Genomic DNA, 22,630 nt, shown 5'->3' on the forward strand with positions numbered 1-22,630 from the left:
CAAATGAGATCACAAATGTGAACAAGCTGTGAAAACCATAAAGTGCTACGTAAGGTGCCACTGCCAAGTCTCAGAACGCTCAGACTGAAGGAGCCCAGCAAAGCACCCCCACTTTCGGAGGGGGATGTGGAGATGAGGCGAGCTGGGGTGATCTGCAGTCATCCGCAAGTTAGTGACAGAGGTGGGATTCAACCCGACATCTCTCTTCGAACAAAGGCATCATCACTGGGATCTTCGTCATGAGAAAGAAGAATAAATCCAGATCCAAGTTAGCCATCTCAGACACCACCTTTCTGCACCTTCTGGGAGCTGGTGGAAACTCCATCAGTTGAGTCACTTGAAAAACTGGACGGAGCTCTGGAAAGTACACTGTGGGGTCAGTCAGCTCTGGAGGGGATGGGCTGGATGACCTAATACAGGAGGTCTTTTCCATCTCTCATTTCTATGATCTCATATGGCTGAGGCCCAGAGAGCATAATAAAAAAGTCACCACTCATCACTATGTTAGGCAGGTCCTTCCATGCTGTTCTCTCTGGTCAACTATTCCTTCCTCATTACCTCCATTTTCGTGTGATAATAAGGCCGTTCTACCAGGAACTTGCACAAAATGTCCCCTTTGTCACACACCTGCATCCGATTTGACACCCTCGAGGAGGTCTCTCTCCTATGTTGAGTGATCAGCCCGCACAGACCTTGCAGCTCTCTTTGCTACCTCTACATCCTTGTCAATCACATCAAAATGTGGTCAAGTTTATTTTCAGTTGAGCTGTCTTTCAGGACCACCAGATCCTGAACTGTAAACAGTCACTGTTTGCACGTGCACTGATGGCAGGAGATGGGCTTTCAGCAAGGCAGCCACGTATTCCCTTTAGTGCATGCAGACAGTCAACTGTCCTGTTCTGTTCCGATAATAACAGTGCACATAGAAAACCAGGAAACAGAACTTAGAGGAGAAAATAAAATTCTTCCAAAATTCAAATGCAAATTACTGCCTAACAGATAAGCACTGCTGATAATATTGTGTGGCCTTTTCATCTTGCTTTCTCATCCCAACATCCGTACACTCTCAGAGAAAAGTAAAACTGGGGATTAAAGTATATATACATACACGGTTTTGTTTTCTGTTTCCTCATCCCCCAGTTATCCTAAATAAGGATAGGGGTTATGAGACCCCTGCAATGTGCCCTAACTATTCCCTGTTGATCCTCGATCAAACTCTTGTTTCACAGATAAGGTTGAGAAGGGTGGGTGACTTGCTCAAGCTCTTGGGGTCCAGCTCCCAGAGCGGCCCTGACATGACCGTTGCGTGGACAAGAGATGTCATGGCCATGACTCAGAGGTCACATCACTGAGACACTGAAAGAAATTGCATAAGACCCTTAAAAAATGGCACAAAGGCTCCCAATAGGGATAGGCAGTCCATTCACACACCCCAGAACCTGTGCCAGCTCTTAGAGCCCTGAGCAACTGTGGCAAGATGTCCAGTTAGGGGAGAGCCATACCTGTAATTTCAAATTTTCTAATAAAAAGTAAATAGTATAATTAATTTTAATAATATATTTTATTTAAACCAATCAACCCAAAACATTATCATTTCAACATGAAGGCAATATAAACAATTATTAATGAGATATTTTATATTCTTTTTTTATATGAAGTCCTAGCAAGCTAGTATGAACTTGGACCAACTGCTTTTTTTAAATAAATTTTATTTATTTATTTATTTATTTTTGGCTGTGTTGGGTCTTCGTTGCTGCACACTGGCTTTCTCTAGTTGTGGCGAGTGAGGGCTACTCTTCATTGTGGTGCGCGGGCTTCTCACTGCAGTCGCTTCTCTCGTTGCAGAGCACAGGTTCTAGGTGCCTGGGCTTCAGTAGTTGTGGCAGGCAGGCTCAGTAGTTGTGGCTCATGGGCTCTAGAGTACAGGCTCAGTAGTTGTGGTGTACGGGCTTAGTTGCTCTGAGGCATGTGGGATCCTCCCGGACCAGGGCTCGAACCTGTGTCCCCTGCATTAGCAGGCAGATTCTTAACCACTGTGCCACCAGGGAAGTCACGGACCAACTGCTTTTTAAGTGCTCAGTAGCCACATGTAGTCAGTGGCTACTGTGCCAGGTAGCACAGGACCACATCACCACATGATAGCACTTCCACCAAGGGCCACTTTGTGTGACTGACCTTATGTGTCCTACGTTTCCATGGCCATCTTTCTCTAGAGGATGAATCAACTGCCTCTTTTTCCAAAATGAAACAGTGGCAAAAGCAAGAGCACCTACATTCCTGAGTCTACACTTAATAAGCACAGTAATAAAAGGCACATACAACTTATTTTGTAAGAACTGCTGACATGCCTACAAAAAGTTGAGCATTTTACTGAGTGTACAGTCCAAATAAAGGCTGGTTCCTGTTGAGTTTCATTTGGAAAAAGCTTCACTGAGATGATGGCCTTAAAAATAGCACCCATTCTATGCAGCCTGTTGAGACCCTTGGTTGGTCTGCCAAAACTGCACTTGAAATTAATTAATACCGCAAAAATATAAGCAAGATCTTCACAGCTACTAAGTCTGCAAAGAAAATTACTTTGAAAGCAAACTTTCAAACTACTAGTACCTCTGGAATATTGGTCCAATGTCTTTTTCCTTTAAGAAAGGGACTGAAGTAATTAAATGGCATCGTGAGCATTCCATATAACATGGGATGGAAAGAATGGAGAATATGAAGTCTGGCCAAACCTTAAAAACAGTTGTTACTTCTGTGGCCCAGGATGACAAGCTGTCTAGTCATCAATGTATGATGTTTCCAGCCTCTGGAATATCAACTGGCCTCTCAGATGAGCCTTCGCTGGGCTCTGAGTCAAAGACCAGGGTCAAAATGGACTTTTCCCCAAGTTTCTGCTCCACTAATAAATAAACCCAGCAGCCAGCCATCTTTCCAGCCACATTTGTACCTACACAGAAATTACCTGATTAACAGTACATTGAGTTTTAGGAGAAACTAACTCCAAAGAAATATATGATGCACATAACCACAAGCTAAGACATAAAAACATACATGCCAATACCTCTGGGAGCAGCATCTTGGAAAAAAACCCACAGAAACACTCAGTGCTCTTCAGTTCAGGGGTCACAGGCACTCAACAAAGCCAGAGCAGGAGGCTTGGTTCCCCACAGGCAGGATGCTGGGCTCACTCACAGCGTCAGTAACCGGCAAGGGGGATAGCCGAGATGACTCAGGCAGGAAGTGGGAGGCACCACATGGTCCCGGGCAGAGCAGAAGTTACTGTCCTCTCTGGAAGAGGAAGACCTTCTGCTTTGGTCACATGCTACAGTGACCTCCATCTCTGCAATACCACAGACCTCAGAAAGGTGGCACAGACACCGTCTGGGTTGATATAAGAGCCGATACGGAGACATTTTAGCCTTCCAACCATTTCCATTTTGTTTATAAAAACAGAAAATAAATTATGGAAAAATAGCTCATCCAGTAGAGGAGATTCACTTACCAAAGCAGATGTATTTAACTGTATGCCTCATGCCGGCTATCAAGGTGTGCAAGTCTGGGAATCAGAGGCCCCAAGCTCTGCTGTAAGCTGTGCCTCCAAGGGGGTCCTGAAACAACCAGGCTTGTGCTTTCACTGTGTATGGACATGGTACATACAAGTATGGGCCTTCATATTTCTAAAATGTCTACAATATGCTAGTTGTTGCCTCAACTTATAGTCTGAAAAACAATGTTCTGCTCTACCTCATGATAGAACTCCAGGCTTTAGAGTATGAGTATATTAATATTAAGCACCTAAAGTGAGTTAGTATTAGCTAGACTGTTTGCCTGGATCTTGTTATTAAACTGACCCGCTGAAACACTGAATTTTCTTGCAGTGAGAAACTAGCAACCATTTACGAATAGAGCTGGGATAAATCAAGCTGTCTGCAATTCTACCAGTTGGGGCTATTAACATGCTGCAGAGAGGGTAAAGAGGGAAAAATTGGCTCCCTCTCAGCCAAAGCTCTGGAGGCTGTAAAGAATATTCTAGGCTACAACCTGTCACATGCAGCACTCACAGACCACCCCTGCATCCCACCCTGTCCTCTCTGCTGCATTCCTTGAGGACCTGAGGATGCTCTGTGGACCAACAGGGGCGGCACAGGGTTCTCTATTAAGGAGCTCCCCTACCACGGTGCTCCCTTCCTCATGACCCTCTCTCAGTGCAGAGGGTGGAGGAGCACAAACCTGGCACCATGGCTGTGTCTGCATAGCAAGACTCAGAGCTGAGTCTTCAGGGATCTATTAGCCCTCACTTGAAGTCTGCTGACTGGCCTCCAGTTACAAATGGCCCCAGTGGCCCACAGCAAAGAGGGCCCCTCTAACTCAAGGTCTGGGCAGGGAAAGCACCTCCCAGGACTAGAGAGGGGTCCTGGGAGCCAAGCTGCTATCAGACCATAAACTGAGCTTCCCATGATGAGAAGCACGTTTCTAAGAGAGCAATGGAATCCCTACCAAGTGAAATGCTCAATAAACTGAAGGTTCATCTTACAGGTGGAAGTAAATGCCTCAGCAGGGACATTCTCAGAATATGAAACAATCAGAAAATGCATGAAGTTTGGGGCTCTTCACAGTTGACTAGGTCAAAGATAGTTGGGGTCCCACTGATACACTTATTTAGAACTCAATATGTGCCAGAATTCTGCTCCATATGGTACAGGCCTCATTCTCACTTCAAACCCATGCAAGCCTCAAGGCAGGACCCTGTTGTGTAAAACGTGATAGTGGTACTTTTTCAGGGAAATGTGAAGCCTGCTGAAGGCCACATGGCTAACATGGCAAAGGTACTTATTGGCTACCAGAAACCATGTTTCCAACAATCAGTCCCCAGCCCTATGCCACAGATGGGATGGACAGACATATGCTGCCCAAGGCCACGCAGCCTCCTCAACACTGTGTTCATGCATACAGTCCAATTTCACATTTAAAAACTGCACAAAACCAACTTCCCAGCCTGAACCAAAAACCATCTAATACTTGTTAACTATTTTTAAAAGCTAATAAAAAGATGTTGGTAATGGATAAGACACCCAGATAGAAGATCAATAAGGAAACAGAAGACTTGAACAACACTATAGACCATCTGGACCCAACAGACGTACATGGAATACTCCATCCAAATCAGCAGAACCCACATTCTTCTCAAGTGCACACAGAACATCCTCCAGGACAGACCACATGGTAGGCCTCAAAATAAACCTCAAACTTAAGATTGAAGTAATAGAAAGTACCTTCACAGTGAAATGAAACTGGAAATCTGGACAACTAAAAAAGTCACAAGTATGTAGAAATCAAACAACACACTCTTAAACAACCAGTGGGTCAAAGAGGGAAATTAGTAAATTCTTTGAGACAAATGAAAACAAAACCACAACATACTAAAATACTAGCAAACTGAATCCAAGTAGGATTTATCTCAGAATACAAGGGTGGTTCACCCTTAGAAGATCAATCAATGCAATATACCACATTATTAGAACAAAGAGAAAAAAAACACAATCAACTCAATTGATGGAGAAATGGCAACGACAAACCCAACAACATCCTTTCAGGTAAAAACTCAGAAAACTGGGACTAGAAGAGAACTTCTTCAACATGATAAAAGGCACCTAACTTATCCTTCTGAAACGATTCCAAAAAACTGTAGAGGAAGGAATACCCCCAAACTAATTCTATGAGGCCACCATCACCCTGATACCAAAACCAGACAAAGATACCACAAAAGAAAATTACAGACCAATATCACTGATGAACATAGATGCAAAAATCCTCAACAAAATACTAGCAAACTGAATCCAACAATACATTAAAAGGATCATGCGCCATGATCAAGTGGAATTTATCCCAGGGATGCAAGGATTTTTCACTGCCTCAAATCAATCAGTGTGATACACCATATCAACAAACTGAAGAATAAAAACCATATGATCATCTCAATAGATGCAGAAAAAGTTTTTGACAAAATTCAACACGCATTCATGACACAACTCTACAGAAAGTGGGCATAGAGGGAACAAACCTCAACATAATAAAGGCTATATATGACAAACCTACAGCTAACATCATACACAACAGTGAAAAGCTGAAAGCATTTTCTCTAAGATCAGGAAAAAGACAAAGATGTCCACTCTCGCCACTCTTATTGAACATAGTTTTGGAAGTCCTAGCCACGGCAATCAAAGAAGAAAAAGAAATAGAAGGAATCCAAATTAGGAAAGAAGTAAAACTGTCACTGTTTGCAGATGAGATAATACTATACATAACAAATCCTAAACAGCTACCAGAAAACTACTAGTGCTCATCAATGAATTTGGTAAAGTTTCAGGTTACAAAATTAATACACGGAAATCTCTCGCATTCCTATACACTAACAACAAAAGGTCAGAAAGAGAAATTAAGGAAACAATCCCATTTATCGTCACATCAAAAAGAATAAAATACCTAGGAATAAACCTACCTAAGGAGACAAAAGACCTGTACTCTGAAAACTATACGACACTGATGAAGGAAATCAAAGATGATACAAACAGAAAGATATACCACGTTCTTGGATTGGAAGAATCAATATTGTCAAAATGACTATACTAACCTAGGCAACCTGCAGATTCAATGCAATCCCTATCAAATTACCAATGGCATTTTTCACAGAACTAGAACAAAATATTTTACAGTTTGTATGGAAACACAAAAGACCCCGAATAGCCAAAGCAATCCTGAGAAAGAAAAACGGAGCTGGAGGAATCAGGCTCCCTGACTTCAGGCTATACTACAAAGCTACAGTCATCAAAACAGTATGGCACTGGCACAAAAGAGAAATATAGACCGATGTGTGAACAGGATAGAAAACCCAGAACTAAACCCACGCACCTATGGTCAATTAATCTATGACAAAGGAAGCAAGACTCTACAATGCAGAGAAGAGAGTCTCTTCAGTAAATGGTGCTGGGAAAACTGGTCAGTTACATGTGAAATTAGAACATTATTTAACACCATACACAAAAATAAACTCAGAAAACATAGGCAAAACACTCTGTGACATAAATCGCAGCAATATCTTTTTTGAGCTGTCTCCTAGAATAATGGGAAAAAAACCCCAAAAATAAACAAATGGGACCTAATGAAACTCAAAAGGTTTCGCACAACAAAGGAAACCATAGACAGAACGAAAAAACCCACAGAATGGGAGAAAATATTTGCAAACAATGTGACCAACAAGGAATTAGTCTCCAAAATTTACAAACAACAGCTCATGTGGCTCAATATCAAAAAAACCCCAAACAACCCAATCCAAAAATGGACGGAAGACCTAAATAGACATTTCCCAAAGAAGACATACAGATGGCCAAGAGGCACGTGAAAAGATGCTCAACATAGCTAATTATTAGAGAAATGTAAATCAAAACTACAGTGAGGTATCACCTCACACCGGTCAGAATGGCCATCATCAAAAAATCTAGAAACAATAAATGCTGGAGAGTGTGTAGAGAAAAGGGAACCCTCCTACGCTGTTAGTGGGAACGTAAATTGCTACAACCACTATGGAGAACAGTATGGAGGTTCCTTAAAAAACTAAAAATAGAGCTACCATATGATACAGCAATCTCACTCCTGGGCATATATCTGGAGAAATCCATAATTTGAAAAGACACATGCACCCCATTCATTGCAGAACTATTTACAATAGCCAGGACGTGGAAGCAACCTAAATGTCCATCGACAGAGGAATGGATAAAGAAGATGTGGTACAATGAAATGAAATATTACTATGAAATAATACAATGAAATATTACTCAGCCATCGAAAAGAATGAAATCATGCCATTTGCAGCAACATGGGTGAACTTGGAGATTATCATACTAATTGAAGTAAGTCAGAGAAAGACAAATATCATACGATATCGCTATATGCAGAACCCCCCCCCCAATGATAAAATGAACTTATTTACAAAACAGAAACAGACTCACAGACTTAGATAATGAACTTATAGTTACCAGAGGGGAAGGGTGGGAGGGAGGGATAGATTGGGAGTTTGGGATTGACAGGTACACACTACTATATTTAAAATAGATAACCAACAAACCCCTACTATATAGCACAGGGAACTCGGCTCAATATTCTGTAATAACCTAAATGCGAAAAGAATTTGAAAAAGAATAGATATATGTATTATGTGTAACTGAACCACTTTGCTGTACACCTGAGACTAACACAATATTATTCATCAACTATGCTCCAGTATAAAATAAAAATTAATAAAAAAAGAAAATAGTAGACATGACTTGAATATATGATAGACAGATGGGAATCATAATGAAATATAAATGGAATACAACGGAGCAGATAAATGAAATGTTGAAAACATTTGTAATGATTAGAAATAGAAAAGCCTGTAATAAAGTAAAAACTTAAAACACTTGAAAAAAAAGGGACTTATGAAAAATTCAGCTAATAGGATACTCAATGGGGAAAGATTGAAAGCCCTCCCCCTAAGATCAGGAAAAGACAAGAATGCCTACTTTCACCACTGCTACACAGAACTGCTATGCACTGGAAGTCCTAGACAGAGCAAGTAGGCAAGAAAAAGAAATAAAAGGTATCCAAACTGGAAAAGAAGAAGTAAAACCATCTCTATTTTCATATGACATGGCCCTATATATATAGAATATCCCGAAGAATCCACAAGAAAACTAGAAGAACTAATTAACAAATTTAGCAAAGTTACGGGATACAAGAGCAACACACAAAAATCAGTTGTTTCCATACAGCAGCAATGAAGAATCAGAAAAATAAATTAAGAAAATAATCCCATTTATAATAGCACTCAAAAGAATAAAATACCTAGGGAAAAAAAAAACCATGCGGGTGAAAGACTAAAAATTATAAAATCATGCTGGAATAAAGACTACCTAAATAAATAAAAGACAACTTGTGTTCCTGGACTGGAAGACAATATTGGCAAGAGGGCAATACTCCTCAAAGTGATATACAGATTCAATGTAATCCCTATCAAATTTCCAACAGCCCCCCTACTCGGAAATGGAAAAGTTAATCCTCAAATTCATATAGAATTGCAAGGGGCCCTGAATAGTAAAAACAAGTTGAAAAAGAAGAATGAAATTAAACTCACACTTCCCAATTTTAAACCCTACCCAAAGTTATAGTAATAAAAACAGCTTGGTACTGGCATAAGAACAGACTAATGGAATAAAGAGTCCTCAGATCAACAGATTTTTGACAAGCGTGCCAAGTCTACTCAATGGAGAAAGGATAGTCTGTTCAACAAGTAGTGCTGGGACAACTAGACAGCCACATGCAAAAGAATGAAGTTGGACCCTTACCTCCAACCCTTACTTCCTTATCTATTCTATTTGATAGTTAGAATAATTTTTAAATTTTCAAAAAAGAAAATAAGTGTTGGCAGGGATGTGGAAAAACTGGAATCCTCATACATTGCTGGTGAGAGTGTAAAATGGTGTAGCTGCTAAGGAGATAATTTGGCAGCTCATCAAAAAGTTAAACATAGAATTATCCTATAACCAAGCAATTCTACTCTTAGGTATATGTCCAAAAGAACTGAAAGGTGGAAATAATCCAAGTGTCCATCAGTGATGAATGGATAAACCAAGTATGTTTTAACCATACAACAGAATATTATTCACCTATAAAAAGGAAAGAAGTACCAATTCATGCTACAAGATGGATCAGCCTTGAAAACATTATGCTAAGTGAAAAAAGCCAGATGCCAAAGGATTACACTTATCGGAGGTTCCCCAAATAGGCAAATTCATAGAGACAGAGAGAAGATTAGAGGTTACCAGGGACTGGGGGGAGGCGAAATGTGGAGTTACTGCTTCATGGTAACAGAGTTTCTGCTGGGGTGATAAAAGAGCTTTGGAAATAAAATAGATAGCGGTGATGGTTGCACAATATTTTGAATGTAATTAATGATATTAAATTATACACTTAAAATAGTTAAAATGGCAAGATTTTATTCTATATATTTTACCACAATAAAAAACATGGTTCTAATATATGTAACCTTCCATAGCCAGGCACTCAAATCAAACACTTGATTTTAAGACTTGAGGTTCATTTAAAAGCTGACCAAGAGCACAGGAAAATGTTCCAAAGGGGGAACAAGTCATCCTCCCAGTCTAAATGCCTGAGCATCTGTTTCTTGCTCCTTGGCATTCTATCTTCTGCACAGCCAAGCAGCTGCTCTAGAATTTGTTCACTGAGATGCTGGTACATTCTGGAATCCTGCCCTTGGCACAATATCTTAGAGTTCCTTATCTGGCAGCTTCCTCCCTGTCCACAGTTCCCAGGGGCAGTGGAAGAGACAGAATACATCCCCAAGATTCATCTGCACGGGTATTTGGACCTGAAGGGCAAATGCCACCTCCATGCAGCTCGGGTTTACACCATGGCCTCTATGTGAGGGAGGGCCGGTGTGCCCACATAGCCTTCTCTGTCAACTGCAGAGGACACACAGCCACACGCTTTGGCAGGTCCTCCCACTCCGAACAACCACTGCCACAGACAACATGGGCCTCTGCTAGAGTGGTGACCACATCCAACATAATGGGAGTTCTGAAGGCTGCTGTGGAGAAGAGCTGGTTGTCCCAGGCAATTACAGAAGGCAGCAGTGGGAGGCACATGAAACCACAGCAGGCAGGGCTGGGCTAGTGGTGGGGGCACCGCGTGTCTGTCTCCTGTCTGTCAAAGTAATGCTCATCATTACCAGTGACCTAGTTAACCAACAGAGCAGACAGGAAAACCATGAACGAATATTTAAAAGTAAGGCGTGACATTTTTCTGTAACTCAGCTTTCATTTCATTGCGATGGATTCTGCATTAGACGGTAGATACTGGAATACGCTACAAGTCAGTGCCCTTTTCAGAGCTGGAGACTGAGGCCAGGGAAGCAAACCAGCCTTCCCAGGACTACAGAGCTGACAGGGAGGTGCTGGGACCAGCACCAGGATGCCAGGTTCCTAGGCCAGGGCTCATCCCAAGACATATGACCTCTTATTGAAATGTCCACTGTGTGTGGACATCAAAAGTTACTAGGTATGTTTTCCTGGTTACCAAGGCTCTTTTTATGGTTTAACGTTTAGAAGTGACATAGGGTGTGATGTCAGAAACATTTGTTAATAATTCACAATTAGAGTAACACATAGTTAAATAAACGGCCTAGCTCATTGCTAATAATCCAGGCTGGTATCAAAGCCACAAATAAAAACACTAACCATCTAACTGTGCCCCATAATTAACGAATGAAATGCTACAGTCTGAAAAGATTCAGAAGGCAACAGAGGACAATAGGAGAACCTGAGGAAACGGGTAAACATCTGAAATTATCTCATGACTCCTTGCTTAAAAATCTTCAATGATTCCAGACTGCTTACAGGACAAAACCCAGACTAAATGAAGGTACTGATAAGTGAGTGGACATGTCCAGCTCTCTGTCCCCAGACCCCTCCACAGAGCCCACTGCAACAAAGGTGTCTGCACACCGTCCCGGCACTGTTCGGTGGTCCTGTAGCTGGAGTGCATTGCCCCTGCCTTTCTACTTTTGAGGGCCCACCAGTTTAGCCATCCCCTCCTTCCTAAGAAGTATCAGTTCTGGAATCTGTATTCCTGAAGTGTGGTCTAGTCCATTGCCACAACTGATGAGAAGCATCATGGATATCACCCCTTGCTCATTACCTCATGACTCTGTCCTGACAATTACCCAAGGAAACCCAGATCTGCTGTTCTCCAAATAACTCACTGAAGCCACGGCTAAATAATTCACTGATTCAGACATTTAGTTTAGGCTGAAGAACACTTGTTAAACACAATTCTTTTACATAGATTAGGTATGCAAGAAATGACAGATTTTTTTTTTTTTTTCCTGACTAGGAGAGGAGACAGATGAATTGGGGCAAATTTAAATAACTGGGAACAAAGTACAGGGGAAAAGACCAGAATGGTGGAGCTACTGAAGATGAAATGTATTCTATAATTCCTAAAAAAAGAAAATAAGATGATTTTATAATAAACCATAATGGAAAAGAATGTGAAAATGAATATATATATTTGTTAAAGAAAAGAAGGACATTAATTTCTTAAGATAGTTTCACAGCAAGTAGAGAACCGCAGCATCCTTTCCGGCCTAGAATTATTTCAGGAAAGATCCAGTGACTTGCCAGTGCAGATACATGTGGAACTTGGCTCTTAAGCAACACAGAGACAAAAGCCCTGGGCCTCACTCCTCTCCCCAGCACAGGCATCCGCAGGGCTGCCTTTTCAATAAACTCTTCTCCTCACGCCAGCTGACGAGCTAGGTTTTCCAGTAAACGAACTTTCTGACTGAACTGAATTAATCGCCTCAGTTTTTAATTTTTGTGTTTTGCATTTATTGTCTATAAAGATACCACATACAGTAGGCAGACTAAATGCCGAATATAATCAAACAGAAAGTTCAAAACTATGACCTAAAAACTTGCCATGAATCCACACTCCGTGCATCCCTCTTTACTGGAAATGATGAGAACATCCAGTGCAAGTCTTCCTTCCCTCCTGTTCCCAGTGCCGGGGCTGTGGCAGAGCCTGATAAAACATGAGACCAGACCTGGGTCAGCTTTTCATTCTGATTCCTTCCTGGTGAAAGAGGGAGGCAGGATGACAAAACACCAAACTCAGGACAAGACAGAGAAGTGCAGATTAAGAAGTTATGAAGAAACTTTACGTAAAACTGCAATGTCCTCAGGACAGAGCCATGCTGCTTTTTGTTTTATCACTTCCAAATGTTGTATCAAATATATGGTAGCCACAGACTTAGTAACGAAAGAGCAGGAGTTCTGAGGCAGGAAAGGTTAGCACATCAGACACTGGGAATGATTTGAGGGACTCTGCCAAACCCATCTGAGGGACTCTGATTCCTCTCCCAGCCTCCTCCACCACGTGCCCTCCCACAGCGGATGGTGGACGGCCACAGTTACGCAGCAGATGGGGCCTAACCGCAGCCCACATGCCCGCTCCAGGGGCCCAGCCCAGAGGGAGCTGGCACACTGCACTAAGCACGGCTGCTCCCTGAGGAAATCACGGCAAATCCTCTCTCTAGCACCCCAACTGCAGTTTAAGTCACCAAAACCCATTTCCACGTAATGACTTTAATAGCATCTGCAACAGAAACCACAGATGAATGGAGGGAGATTTTCTTGCATGTTCATTTTCCCCAGAAATTTAACTCATTCCTACCTATGCTTGAGCTTCAACTACACAGCTCAGAATTCTTCTCTAAATATGAAACATGTGTTTTACCTCAAAAGGACAATCTCTTATGAAGTTAGGTTCTCCCTGCAGGGAAGGAGAATGAGGCAGCTAACTAGCACAAAGCCCTGCCCCTCCTGTGGGTAGGTCTTCCCAGCCTAACTGCTCAGGGATCACCGTGTCCTCTGCCCTGAAGCCAGCATCCTGATTCATGACCATGGCATCTGCTATTCCCAGCATGGACGCCACAGGGCTCACCAAGACCTGTTGATGACAGTCAGGACCAACCACATAAGAAACACACTTTCATGGGAAAGAATGGTGACCTCAGTAGTCACTGAGGAACTTTATTCTACTCACAGCTGTTGGGGCATTCATCCTGACCTCTCCCATTCTATCACAGCTTTTAGGGGAAGGGCACATTGTATATACATGGTAGTAAGAGATTGGTTATTTGAAATTGCAAGGACCCTCTCAAACTACATGGCCACCACTAGAATTAACAGATAAAATTCCTACATTTCCCATGAAAAACCCATGTTCTTGCTTCAGCCTCAACACAACTGTGGGACATAGAAGAGTTCATCTCAGCCACAGACACCTTCACTGGAGGGTGGGAGAGGAGGGCCTCAGATCCTACCAGCCTGAGGCCTATATGCACTCTTACCCACTTTCATGAGAACAGGTTAAGTTTGCCTTTATAGTATGAGGGTTTCTCAAGCCCCAAGGCAGACAAGATCTGCGGTGTTCTAGAGTCACTAAGCCTATCAAAAGAAGTTATTAGTAACCTGCAGAATTTGCTAGTTGCAGCTAGAAAGCGGCATGTCTCTGTGTCATTACTAAAAGTGATTAAAAGTTAGATCAGAAGGAAAAAGTGACAAATCATGTACATTTAAAATATCCCATAGCAAAAGATGAACACTTTTTTCCCAAAATGGAAAAGGCTGAGCTTAAAGGAGTCTATGCCTATGCAGACACATAGAATAAAATTATTTAAAAACAGGTTTAAAAGACATACAGTCTCTTGTATGCCTTGATGTTAAGTGTGGGTTGCCACCAATGAAACAGTCTCTCCAAAATGGAGCCTGAATCTGATGGAGCCTCGAGAGCTACAAACCGACCTACAGGAGTACCAGGGCAGAGAGCAGGCAGTTCACCACCTGCTGGGAGCTGGGGAAACCAAGCCAGGAAGATGCAAGCTGCAAAATCTTGACAGAGGAACAATTTAGTTTTTTCATCAAATAAACTTCAAAGGAAAAAGACAAGATGACAGAGGAAAGAAAGCTATGCATTAAAGGCACTTCACTAAATGCAACACACGGGCCTCATGAGGATCCTGATCTGAATAAACATGTAACACATTTTCCTAAATGAGGTAACTAGGGAAATGTGAGCACTGGCTTGATGTCTGATGATACCAAGGAATTTACTTTCTACTTTTTTAAGGTGAGTATGGTATCGTGCTGATTTTTTAAAACGGTTCTTATCTTTTAAAGCTACATACTGAAATATTTATGAATGAAATGATATAACGTCTAGGTATTTGCTACATAATTATTAAAAAAGGAAAAAGAAAAGGCCACTGTGTTGTCCAGCATTAACGTAGGAAGATAAGTTGCAAGTATTTCTATCAAATATTGTTTATATTTCAACTTCCTGGACAAAAAGTGGCAAGCCTCTGCGAGAACCTGTGTTGAGCACTTGAGAGCAAGTGCCCTCAACTGTACATGCCCAGGTAGTGCACACACAGATGGCACACACATACAGGTGCTGCACATGTGTGCACACAGTACACACACCACACATGCATACATGTATGTGTACAGAGCCCACCTGGACACACACATCGTGCACATACACAGCCTACATATGCATCTGAGCCCACATGTACAGACATACACACACGTACAACAGGCATAGGTAGCTGCCAGGACCACTGTGTGTGCACAGGAATGCTATGTGTGTCTGCATGCCACAAAACGCAAGGACTCAGAATGGGCACCACCCTTCCTCAAGCTATAGGGAGCTGAGCAAATCAGGTGGATGTCTCAGCATTTCCGTGCACGTGACAGGCAAGCATAAATCAGTGGAGCATTGTTTTTAGGCAAGAAAAAGAAGTGAGTTGCCTGCAGGGGAGGACATGACACTGTGAATGCATGTTACCTGTCTCAGTTCCTGGCTGTCCCCCTCGGAAATGAATGGTTCGCTCGTCTGTAGCTGAAGTGGTCTCCCTTCCTGGTTCCCGGAGGAGGGCTCACAGTGCATGGCTCGGTCCATCAGCCCAGATGCTGAAATGGAAAGTCAAACAGAGTGGCATCTTCTAGAAGGTGTGAACAACGCAAGGGCATGCAGAACTTTACAAAAAGTGGTGTTTAAGACCGTCAGACCTCTCTGGGCTGACGAAGTGCTTTCCCAGGCATCTACTGGTTTAGAGCTTCTGTGTTTGCGGGAGCGGTGAGTCCACCTCTCTGAACCTCTGCTGAGCTGACTGAATGTGGGACCTGCCCCAATCCAGGGCTGCTTCCTTACCCCACACTGATCAGAGTGTGCAACACTGTAAATACTCAGGATCTAGTTCTATAACTGGCTTTTAGAAGAAAGATGCTTTATCCAGGAGTGATTTTTTTTTTTTTGAGAGGACAACAGATTGGAGTATGAAACATAATACTTGTTGAGCCCTGGTGAAATGTACATGAAATACACTACTAGGAACTGCATTACCATCTGATTACCCCACAAAACACTGTGGTTCTAGAGAGCACATGAAATGGTCAGCTAGTCAGGTCAAGCAAAGTTGAACGTGGAGCTGTACTGAGGTAGGGGTGAGCCAGACTGCTGCACGTGGCAATGCATTGCTCAGGGGTGTTTCCATTCACACCTCTATGCCTGGGTAGTCTTGCTAAGAAGCAGAAGAGCAGCTTGGCAAGGAACAGCGATAATCCTTTATTTAAAGAGCCGCCTCCATCTGCAACCCTGGCACTGTAAAGCCCAGAAAAGAGCATAGCTTAGAGTCTGTCACCTGCTTTTCTCCATAATACAGACCACCTCAGATGTGTCAATAGAGCCATGTTTACTTATTAGGATGCTGGAAAGCTGAAAGCATACTGGGGTGAGAACCAGCTGTGTGGATTCCAGCACCAACTCCTTTGAGCAGATTTCTCTGCTTCAGCAAAATGGAAGGGCAAAAGCAGGACACCCCACTTCCTTCCTAGGACCCTAGTGGCAGTCAGCGGAGCTGCCTTTCATCCAAGCAGCCTGGAGCAACTGATAAATGCATTGTTAGGAAAGGAAATCCATCTTGGGGTAAAGCTCTTGCTGGGCCTGAGCAGCAGGAACCCAGGTGGTGAATCCAGGACACACCAACTGCACAAGCCCCTCCTCCCCGGGGAGAGACCAGCCACCTCCAACAGGTACACAAACATCCTCTTATTCTTATTTCTCAAAAATTTTCTTACAAGTTAACACTCCCTGAGATTACCTAGCTGAGCAAAGAAGACATGATGACAAGAAAGCATGTTTCTTGGGATCCTAGAGAGGAAAAGGGTCCTGGCCAGATGGAGTGAGTTCAGGAACCAGTTGATGCGAAGCAAAACCTGCATGGAGGCAAGACCCGAGGGTTCCACACTGCGGGCCTGAGCCCTCCCCACGCCCATCTCCACTGGGAAGGAGGCCCTTTGTGAGAGTCTTCGTGCCCTTTAACTGGGCACCACTGTACGAAGTGCTTCCTACACAGAACTGCTACACCCGTACAAGCACCTTGGAGGTCTGAAAAAGTTTCACAAGACAAAAACCTTAGTACACACCATGTACTCAGATGTGCTTTTCTATTCTATTCTTTATATAAAAGCTGGTTGCAACCAACCAAATTGATTTTACAACCTGTGTCCTGGAATCTCCAAAGTGCCCCTGCTCCAACATCCTAAGGGCTTATTAATTAGCACAGAACTTTCCATAGCATACAACTCACTGTCGGTTGGTCTTACATGATCTAAATGTCACTAAGATGTTACATAATGAGAAGCACTTTTCTAAAACAGCAACAGAACACCATCAGAGCTAAACTAGACAACAGAGGACATGTTCTACTAGATATTATTAGCCTAAAGGAAAGGCCAACTAACATACCTCATGTGAAAACATTATCAGTGGTGACACGATGGCCAAGCGCACTTCACTTGTCTATGGTAACAGTGGTTCTATGGCCTAATGGGTGAAAGCAAACTCCCCATTCAGCCTACACCCTCCTCCTTCCTAGTCTGCTCCTGATCCTGCAGACTCCTGGTCCAGCCACCCCGGCACCCTGGCCCCAGCATGCTATTCCTGCCCACCATGCCCCCGCTCTGCACATGTCATGCAGACAGATGTCCCCTAGCCCAAGTTTGGAGCCATGTTCTCCACTCAGCCCTTCCATTAGCAGCAATCTTCCCTCATCTGTCCTGGTACCATTCAGTTTACACACCTTTGACAGTAACTTGCTTGGTACTGCACTGCTATTTACCTTTTTCAGCATCTTTTCAAACTGGGATCGCCCCAACTAGCTTTTCTGAAAGCACGGCCCATGTCTAATTCACACTTGTGCCCAGCACTGTGCTCCTGCACTGCCACTCTGGTTTCCATTTCAACACCTACAGCTATGTTACAGTTAGAGACATACTATTGTTGAATGTTTAACAAATGGGATTACTTAAACAACCAGAAAACCAAAACTGAGGATTTTTCTTCCTGGAATATACTAATAAGAGATGTTTTTCACAACGAGCTGTGGGATCAGCAGGATCCTGCCTAATACAAAACTCGGCCACCCCCGCGAACTCTGCATTGAGACTTGTGTTGCTGACTCAGTTACTTCAATGCTTTGAAATACCTTCTGAAAAAATTAATTTAGTTCAGTATAAGATGGTTTTTGTCTCAAAAGTCATTAGTTATCTCAGTTAAACAAAATAATCACAAATTGTTCAAGCTACATGCTACCTTACAGATGATTCCACTTTCCAAGAACAAGGAGGCATCGAGGGAAACGCTGAGTAAGGACTGCGCTGGCAGGGGCAGCACTGGGACGCCAGTCTCCTTTGTGCATTAGACATACACTCCTGGCCTCATTGCAAGTTCAGACCAAAGACCACCAGGGCCTGACCTGGGAGCAGAAAAACCGCTCCAAGCCTGTCCAGCCTTGAGCAAATCTTTCTCCCTGTCTCTGGGCCCCGTACGCCCCATTGATGACACAGGAAAATGCCTACTCTACCCAGGGATGGATCCAGCAGCTTATATAACTAGAGTGGGAAGCCCTTTCAGAAAAAAAACACAAAATGCCCCATGCCCTCAATACAGCAGGAAGTGTAACAGAGAGAAAGCTGAAATGGAGAGAGACAGCCGTCTCAACTGACTCATGGGTCCTTGGACGGGATCAAGTGAGTGAGGGCCAAGCAGCTCTCCGGGGTCTGTCGATAGTCAGGGGGTCACCGTGTCCTAATAAACTAATAACATGGGGCTTGTCTGAAGTCAGTGCAGTGCTTGTGTCCTAGTGACCACATGGAGGGGTCTGTTGGTGGTCAACCTGATACCCATATCCTAGTGACCACATGGAGTCTGTTGGTGGTCAGCATGGTGCTGTGTCCCAGGGTCAGAACTTTACTATTTCAAAAGATGATCTTAAATTAATGACCCTATGCAGAGACTTCAATGCCTCCGAAGTTTATTTATCATTACACAGAGATGCGTGTGCCTTCTGGTTACCTGGGCATGTCCTGGGTGCTGGAGATGGGGTGAGAAAAGACAGACTTGTGTCTGATTCTGGAGCACACATCCTAGTGTGGGAAGCTGAACAGCAAACCAGAGGGTACCAGCACCAGAGGGCAAGTGCTAGGCAAGATTTCTATAGGATCAGTGAATGGGAAACTAGTCCTCTTAAATTAGGTGGTCAGAGAAGGCCCCTCTCAGAAGGCGACGGTTCGCAAACAGTGAAAACAAAAATCAGTACCAAAAAACTCTTTAAAAATGCTATGCACGGACCTTGCTCTTATATGATAAGAGCTTTGTGGGCTTCCTCCCAAAACCCATTACCCCAGTGGATCATGAGACAACATGACACAAAGTCCAACTAGGGAAGAGTCTACAAAAACCTGACCACTACTCCTGAAGACCATCAAGATCATCAAAGCAAAGAGAGTCTGAGAAACTGAAACAGTCAAGAAGAGTCCAAGGAGATGAAACGCCGAAATATCATGTGGGATCCTGGATGGGATTCTGGAACAGTAAAACATAAGGAAATCTGAATAAAATATGGACTTTAGTGAATAAAGGTGTATCAGTACAGGCTCATTAGTTGTGACAATGAACGATACTAATGTAAGATGACAAGAATAGGGAAAACTGGGTGTGGGAGACATGGGAACTCTTTGTACTATCCTCACAACTTTTTCTCAAGTCTGAAACTATTCTAAAATTTAAAACATTATTTTAAAGATACTATGCAGAAAAACAGCAATTTGCAACTGCTCTTCCTTAAGGTGGGATCTGCCCACCTGTATCATTTCTAGCCCTTGAAGCCCAGGAAACTCTCTTCCTCCCCCAGTCCTGGCCTGGCCACCCCAGGCCCTCAACCTGTCTACTCTATACATTACTACAGAGGTCTCTGGAAAGTTCTTCTAGGACACTGGTTCCTAACACTGGTCCCCTGTTACTAGACCGCCACCTTCTGGCCACACAATTTACCAAAATAGCTCATCGAGGAGAGAAATATGTTTCTGAGAGGTCAAAGTCATGGTTTCTACCTCCACTGTTTCTGTAGTTTCCAGTGCAGAACAGTAAAAACAGAGGTGCTGACAGATACAACAACAAGAGAGGTAACAATGAGAAGTAAGTTCTCATTGCTGGGCTTGTGCAGGATTAAAGTTCCAAGCAAATGAGATACCATCTTGTTTACTGAACTCAGCATGCCGGCTTCTTCCAAACATGACTCCTTGTCACCTGTACCTCTCCAAATCCACAGCTGTAAGGTACACCTGCCTCACCTACGCAGGGAGGCTTCACCAGGGGAGGATGGCACTTCATGCTCAGTGCAGACTCAGACACACTGTAGGGATCCTACCCACAGGCTAAAGTTAGCACTGAGATGAAAACCCATCTGTCACTGTAGATGCGGCTCAGCTCATTCCATACATATACAATCCGTTACTGTGATGGGTGAGGCCATAGTCCCCAGTTATTCAATCCAACCCTAATCTAGGTGTTACTGGGAAGGTATTTGTAGACGTGGTGAAGGCTCTCAGTCAGCTGACTTTAGTGAAGGGAGCCTGTCCTAGACAATCTGGTGGGCCTGGTTCAATCAGCTGAAAAACCTTAAAAAGTATATCTGCAGCTTCCTTGAGGAGAAAGACGTTCAGCCTCTGGTCAGCAGCCTCAGCCTGTGCACAAGAGGTTCATTTTTCCCTTCCTGATGGGTGGCCCTGCAGAATGTGCACTCACTCAGCTTCCTGCAGTCTGATTATGGCTGCAGAGGCCCTGGCACGCACTCCCTCCTCTCTAGCCCCATCTGCCACCTGTATGCTTGGAGTCAGAGCTTACCATCCCATCTTCCTCAGGACCCACCCTCCATGACAGCAAGGCACAGCAAGCGTGCACCCTTCTCACTTGTACAGTGTGACTTTCTGTGACACACGTGACATGCTCGCATCTGCCATCTCATTTGTAACATTCTATGCCGTGTTCTCTCTCTGAAACCACCAGGCCTAACATAAAACCCACGAATGTGGTAGAGCTCCATAAGAAGAAGGATAGTTTTCAGGACTGTGGGTACCTGGCACCACGCCTGGCACAGAGGGATTCTCCAACAGCACTGTCAGGACCAGCAGCCCACGGTACTCTGCATCTGGTCCCACCAGCCAGGGCCTCCTCCCTCCTCTCACTGCTGAGGCTCCTCCCAGAGGAAAACAGCAGTGAGGGGGACTCAGAGGTTTGGGGTATCAGAGAGGCTACCCAGCTGAGCTTGCAAATGGCCTTTCCTGAAGGGCCCTTCTGGTCAGGATCTTATGTTGGCTGGTACAGTGTACCCTTCTTGGCCCTTTTATGGGCCAGCTTCTGAGTCCTGCCTTGAATGAGGGGCCAAAGAAAAATCTGGAGACGTAAGTTTCTAAATTAAGAAAGTAAGTTTCTAAATTAAGTTTTTACATTAACATTTCCAACATTTTGATACTTATGGGACCAGATCCATTATCAAGTAATTTCTTTTTGAAACTTGAAGTCATCTAGAATAACATCAAAATATTCATATGTTAGGGAAACAGATTACATATTGGAATTGAAATCAATCACTTAAGAGGAAAAAAGAAAAGGAACTGGAATAGTAACAAACATATCTCTTACTTTAAACAAACTCTAGCAATCAAAGTTAATAAGAAAAGACTACTACTTGTTAGAAAAATCACTATAACATAGAAGTAATGTCACCTATAATGCTAGTATTAGAATATTTTATGACTTTGGGATGCCTTAAGCAGGGCTCAAAAATAAACTTAAGGGGAAAAATGGTAAATCTGACCACAGCAAAATTAAAGATTTCTGTAATGGAAGCTGACAATCTAGGAGAAGTATTGGTAGCTTCTGAAGTCAACAAGGGATGAATATCTAGAATGAATAATGAACTCCTGCAAATCAGAGAGGAAAAAAAAAAAGCCCAGTAGGAAAAAAAAACAAAAAAACCCAGAACAAGCAACCCACAGAGCAAAATCTGTGGGACCAAAAAGCAACTAAAAGGCGTCAGATGCTCCACCTCACAATCAATCAAAAAAATAAAAATACCTTTAAGATACCACTTGACATCCGTCAGAATGGCAAAACTGAGAAGTCAGATACCACCAAGTTATTCTATGCTAGGGAGGAGGCTGGGACCTGGGGACATATCCACATGTCCGGCCACCCACACTAGAGCCTCAGGCCAAACTCAGCTATACCCTCTATGCCCCACAGAGACCTAAAAGAGGATACTGCAACCACAATGCCAAGAAAAGCAAGGGTTTCACAATACTTTTGGGATGCTAAAAAAAAAAGCACACAAAAACTATGCTGCATAGTTTTCAAAAATTCTGATATCCAAATGCACATCTGGAAGGTGGGCTGGGAATACCTCAACTAAGTGCCAAGAAAACCGAGTGTGATGCTGGGTCGGGGAAGGGACTGGAGACACACCAGAGCAGGTGGGGATGATGCTAGTTAAGACCCTAAAGTGTTGGTTCTCAAATCAAACAGAGGAAAGAGGTGAAAACATCTAACTTGGAGCTTTCCTTTGTTCTGAAAGCATCACCAAAACCATTTCTGACCTATTTGAAAAGGCACAGCT

At 43.2% G+C, this 22,630-nt stretch overlaps 1 protein-coding gene across 8 annotated transcripts in view; it reads right to left on the reverse strand.

Annotated features, from left to right (window-relative positions):
- Nucleotides 1–22,630, reverse strand: part of SNAP47 (synaptosome associated protein 47) — a 78,562-nt gene that overhangs the window by 21,614 nt on the left and 34,318 nt on the right. For 7 of the 8 annotated variants that reach the window (XR_014015807.1, XR_014015808.1, XR_014015809.1 and 4 more), the window contains one exon: nucleotides 15,460–15,584. Coding sequence is in view for 5 of the 8 variants with exons in the window: in XM_081233692.1 (XP_081089818.1) it covers nucleotides 15,460–15,584 (125 nt within the window). In the remaining 3 variants the exon portion in view is untranslated. Of the gene's footprint in view, nucleotides 1–11,190; nucleotides 12,634–15,459; nucleotides 15,585–22,630 lie in introns of those variants that run through there. The other variant, XM_081233693.1, reaches the window with a different exon arrangement.

Source organism: Mesoplodon bidens (genome assembly GCF_964165515.1).
Source record: "Mesoplodon bidens genome assembly, chromosome: 4".
In the NCBI taxonomy this organism is placed as follows: Eukaryota; Metazoa; Chordata; class Mammalia; order Artiodactyla; family Ziphiidae; genus Mesoplodon; species Mesoplodon bidens.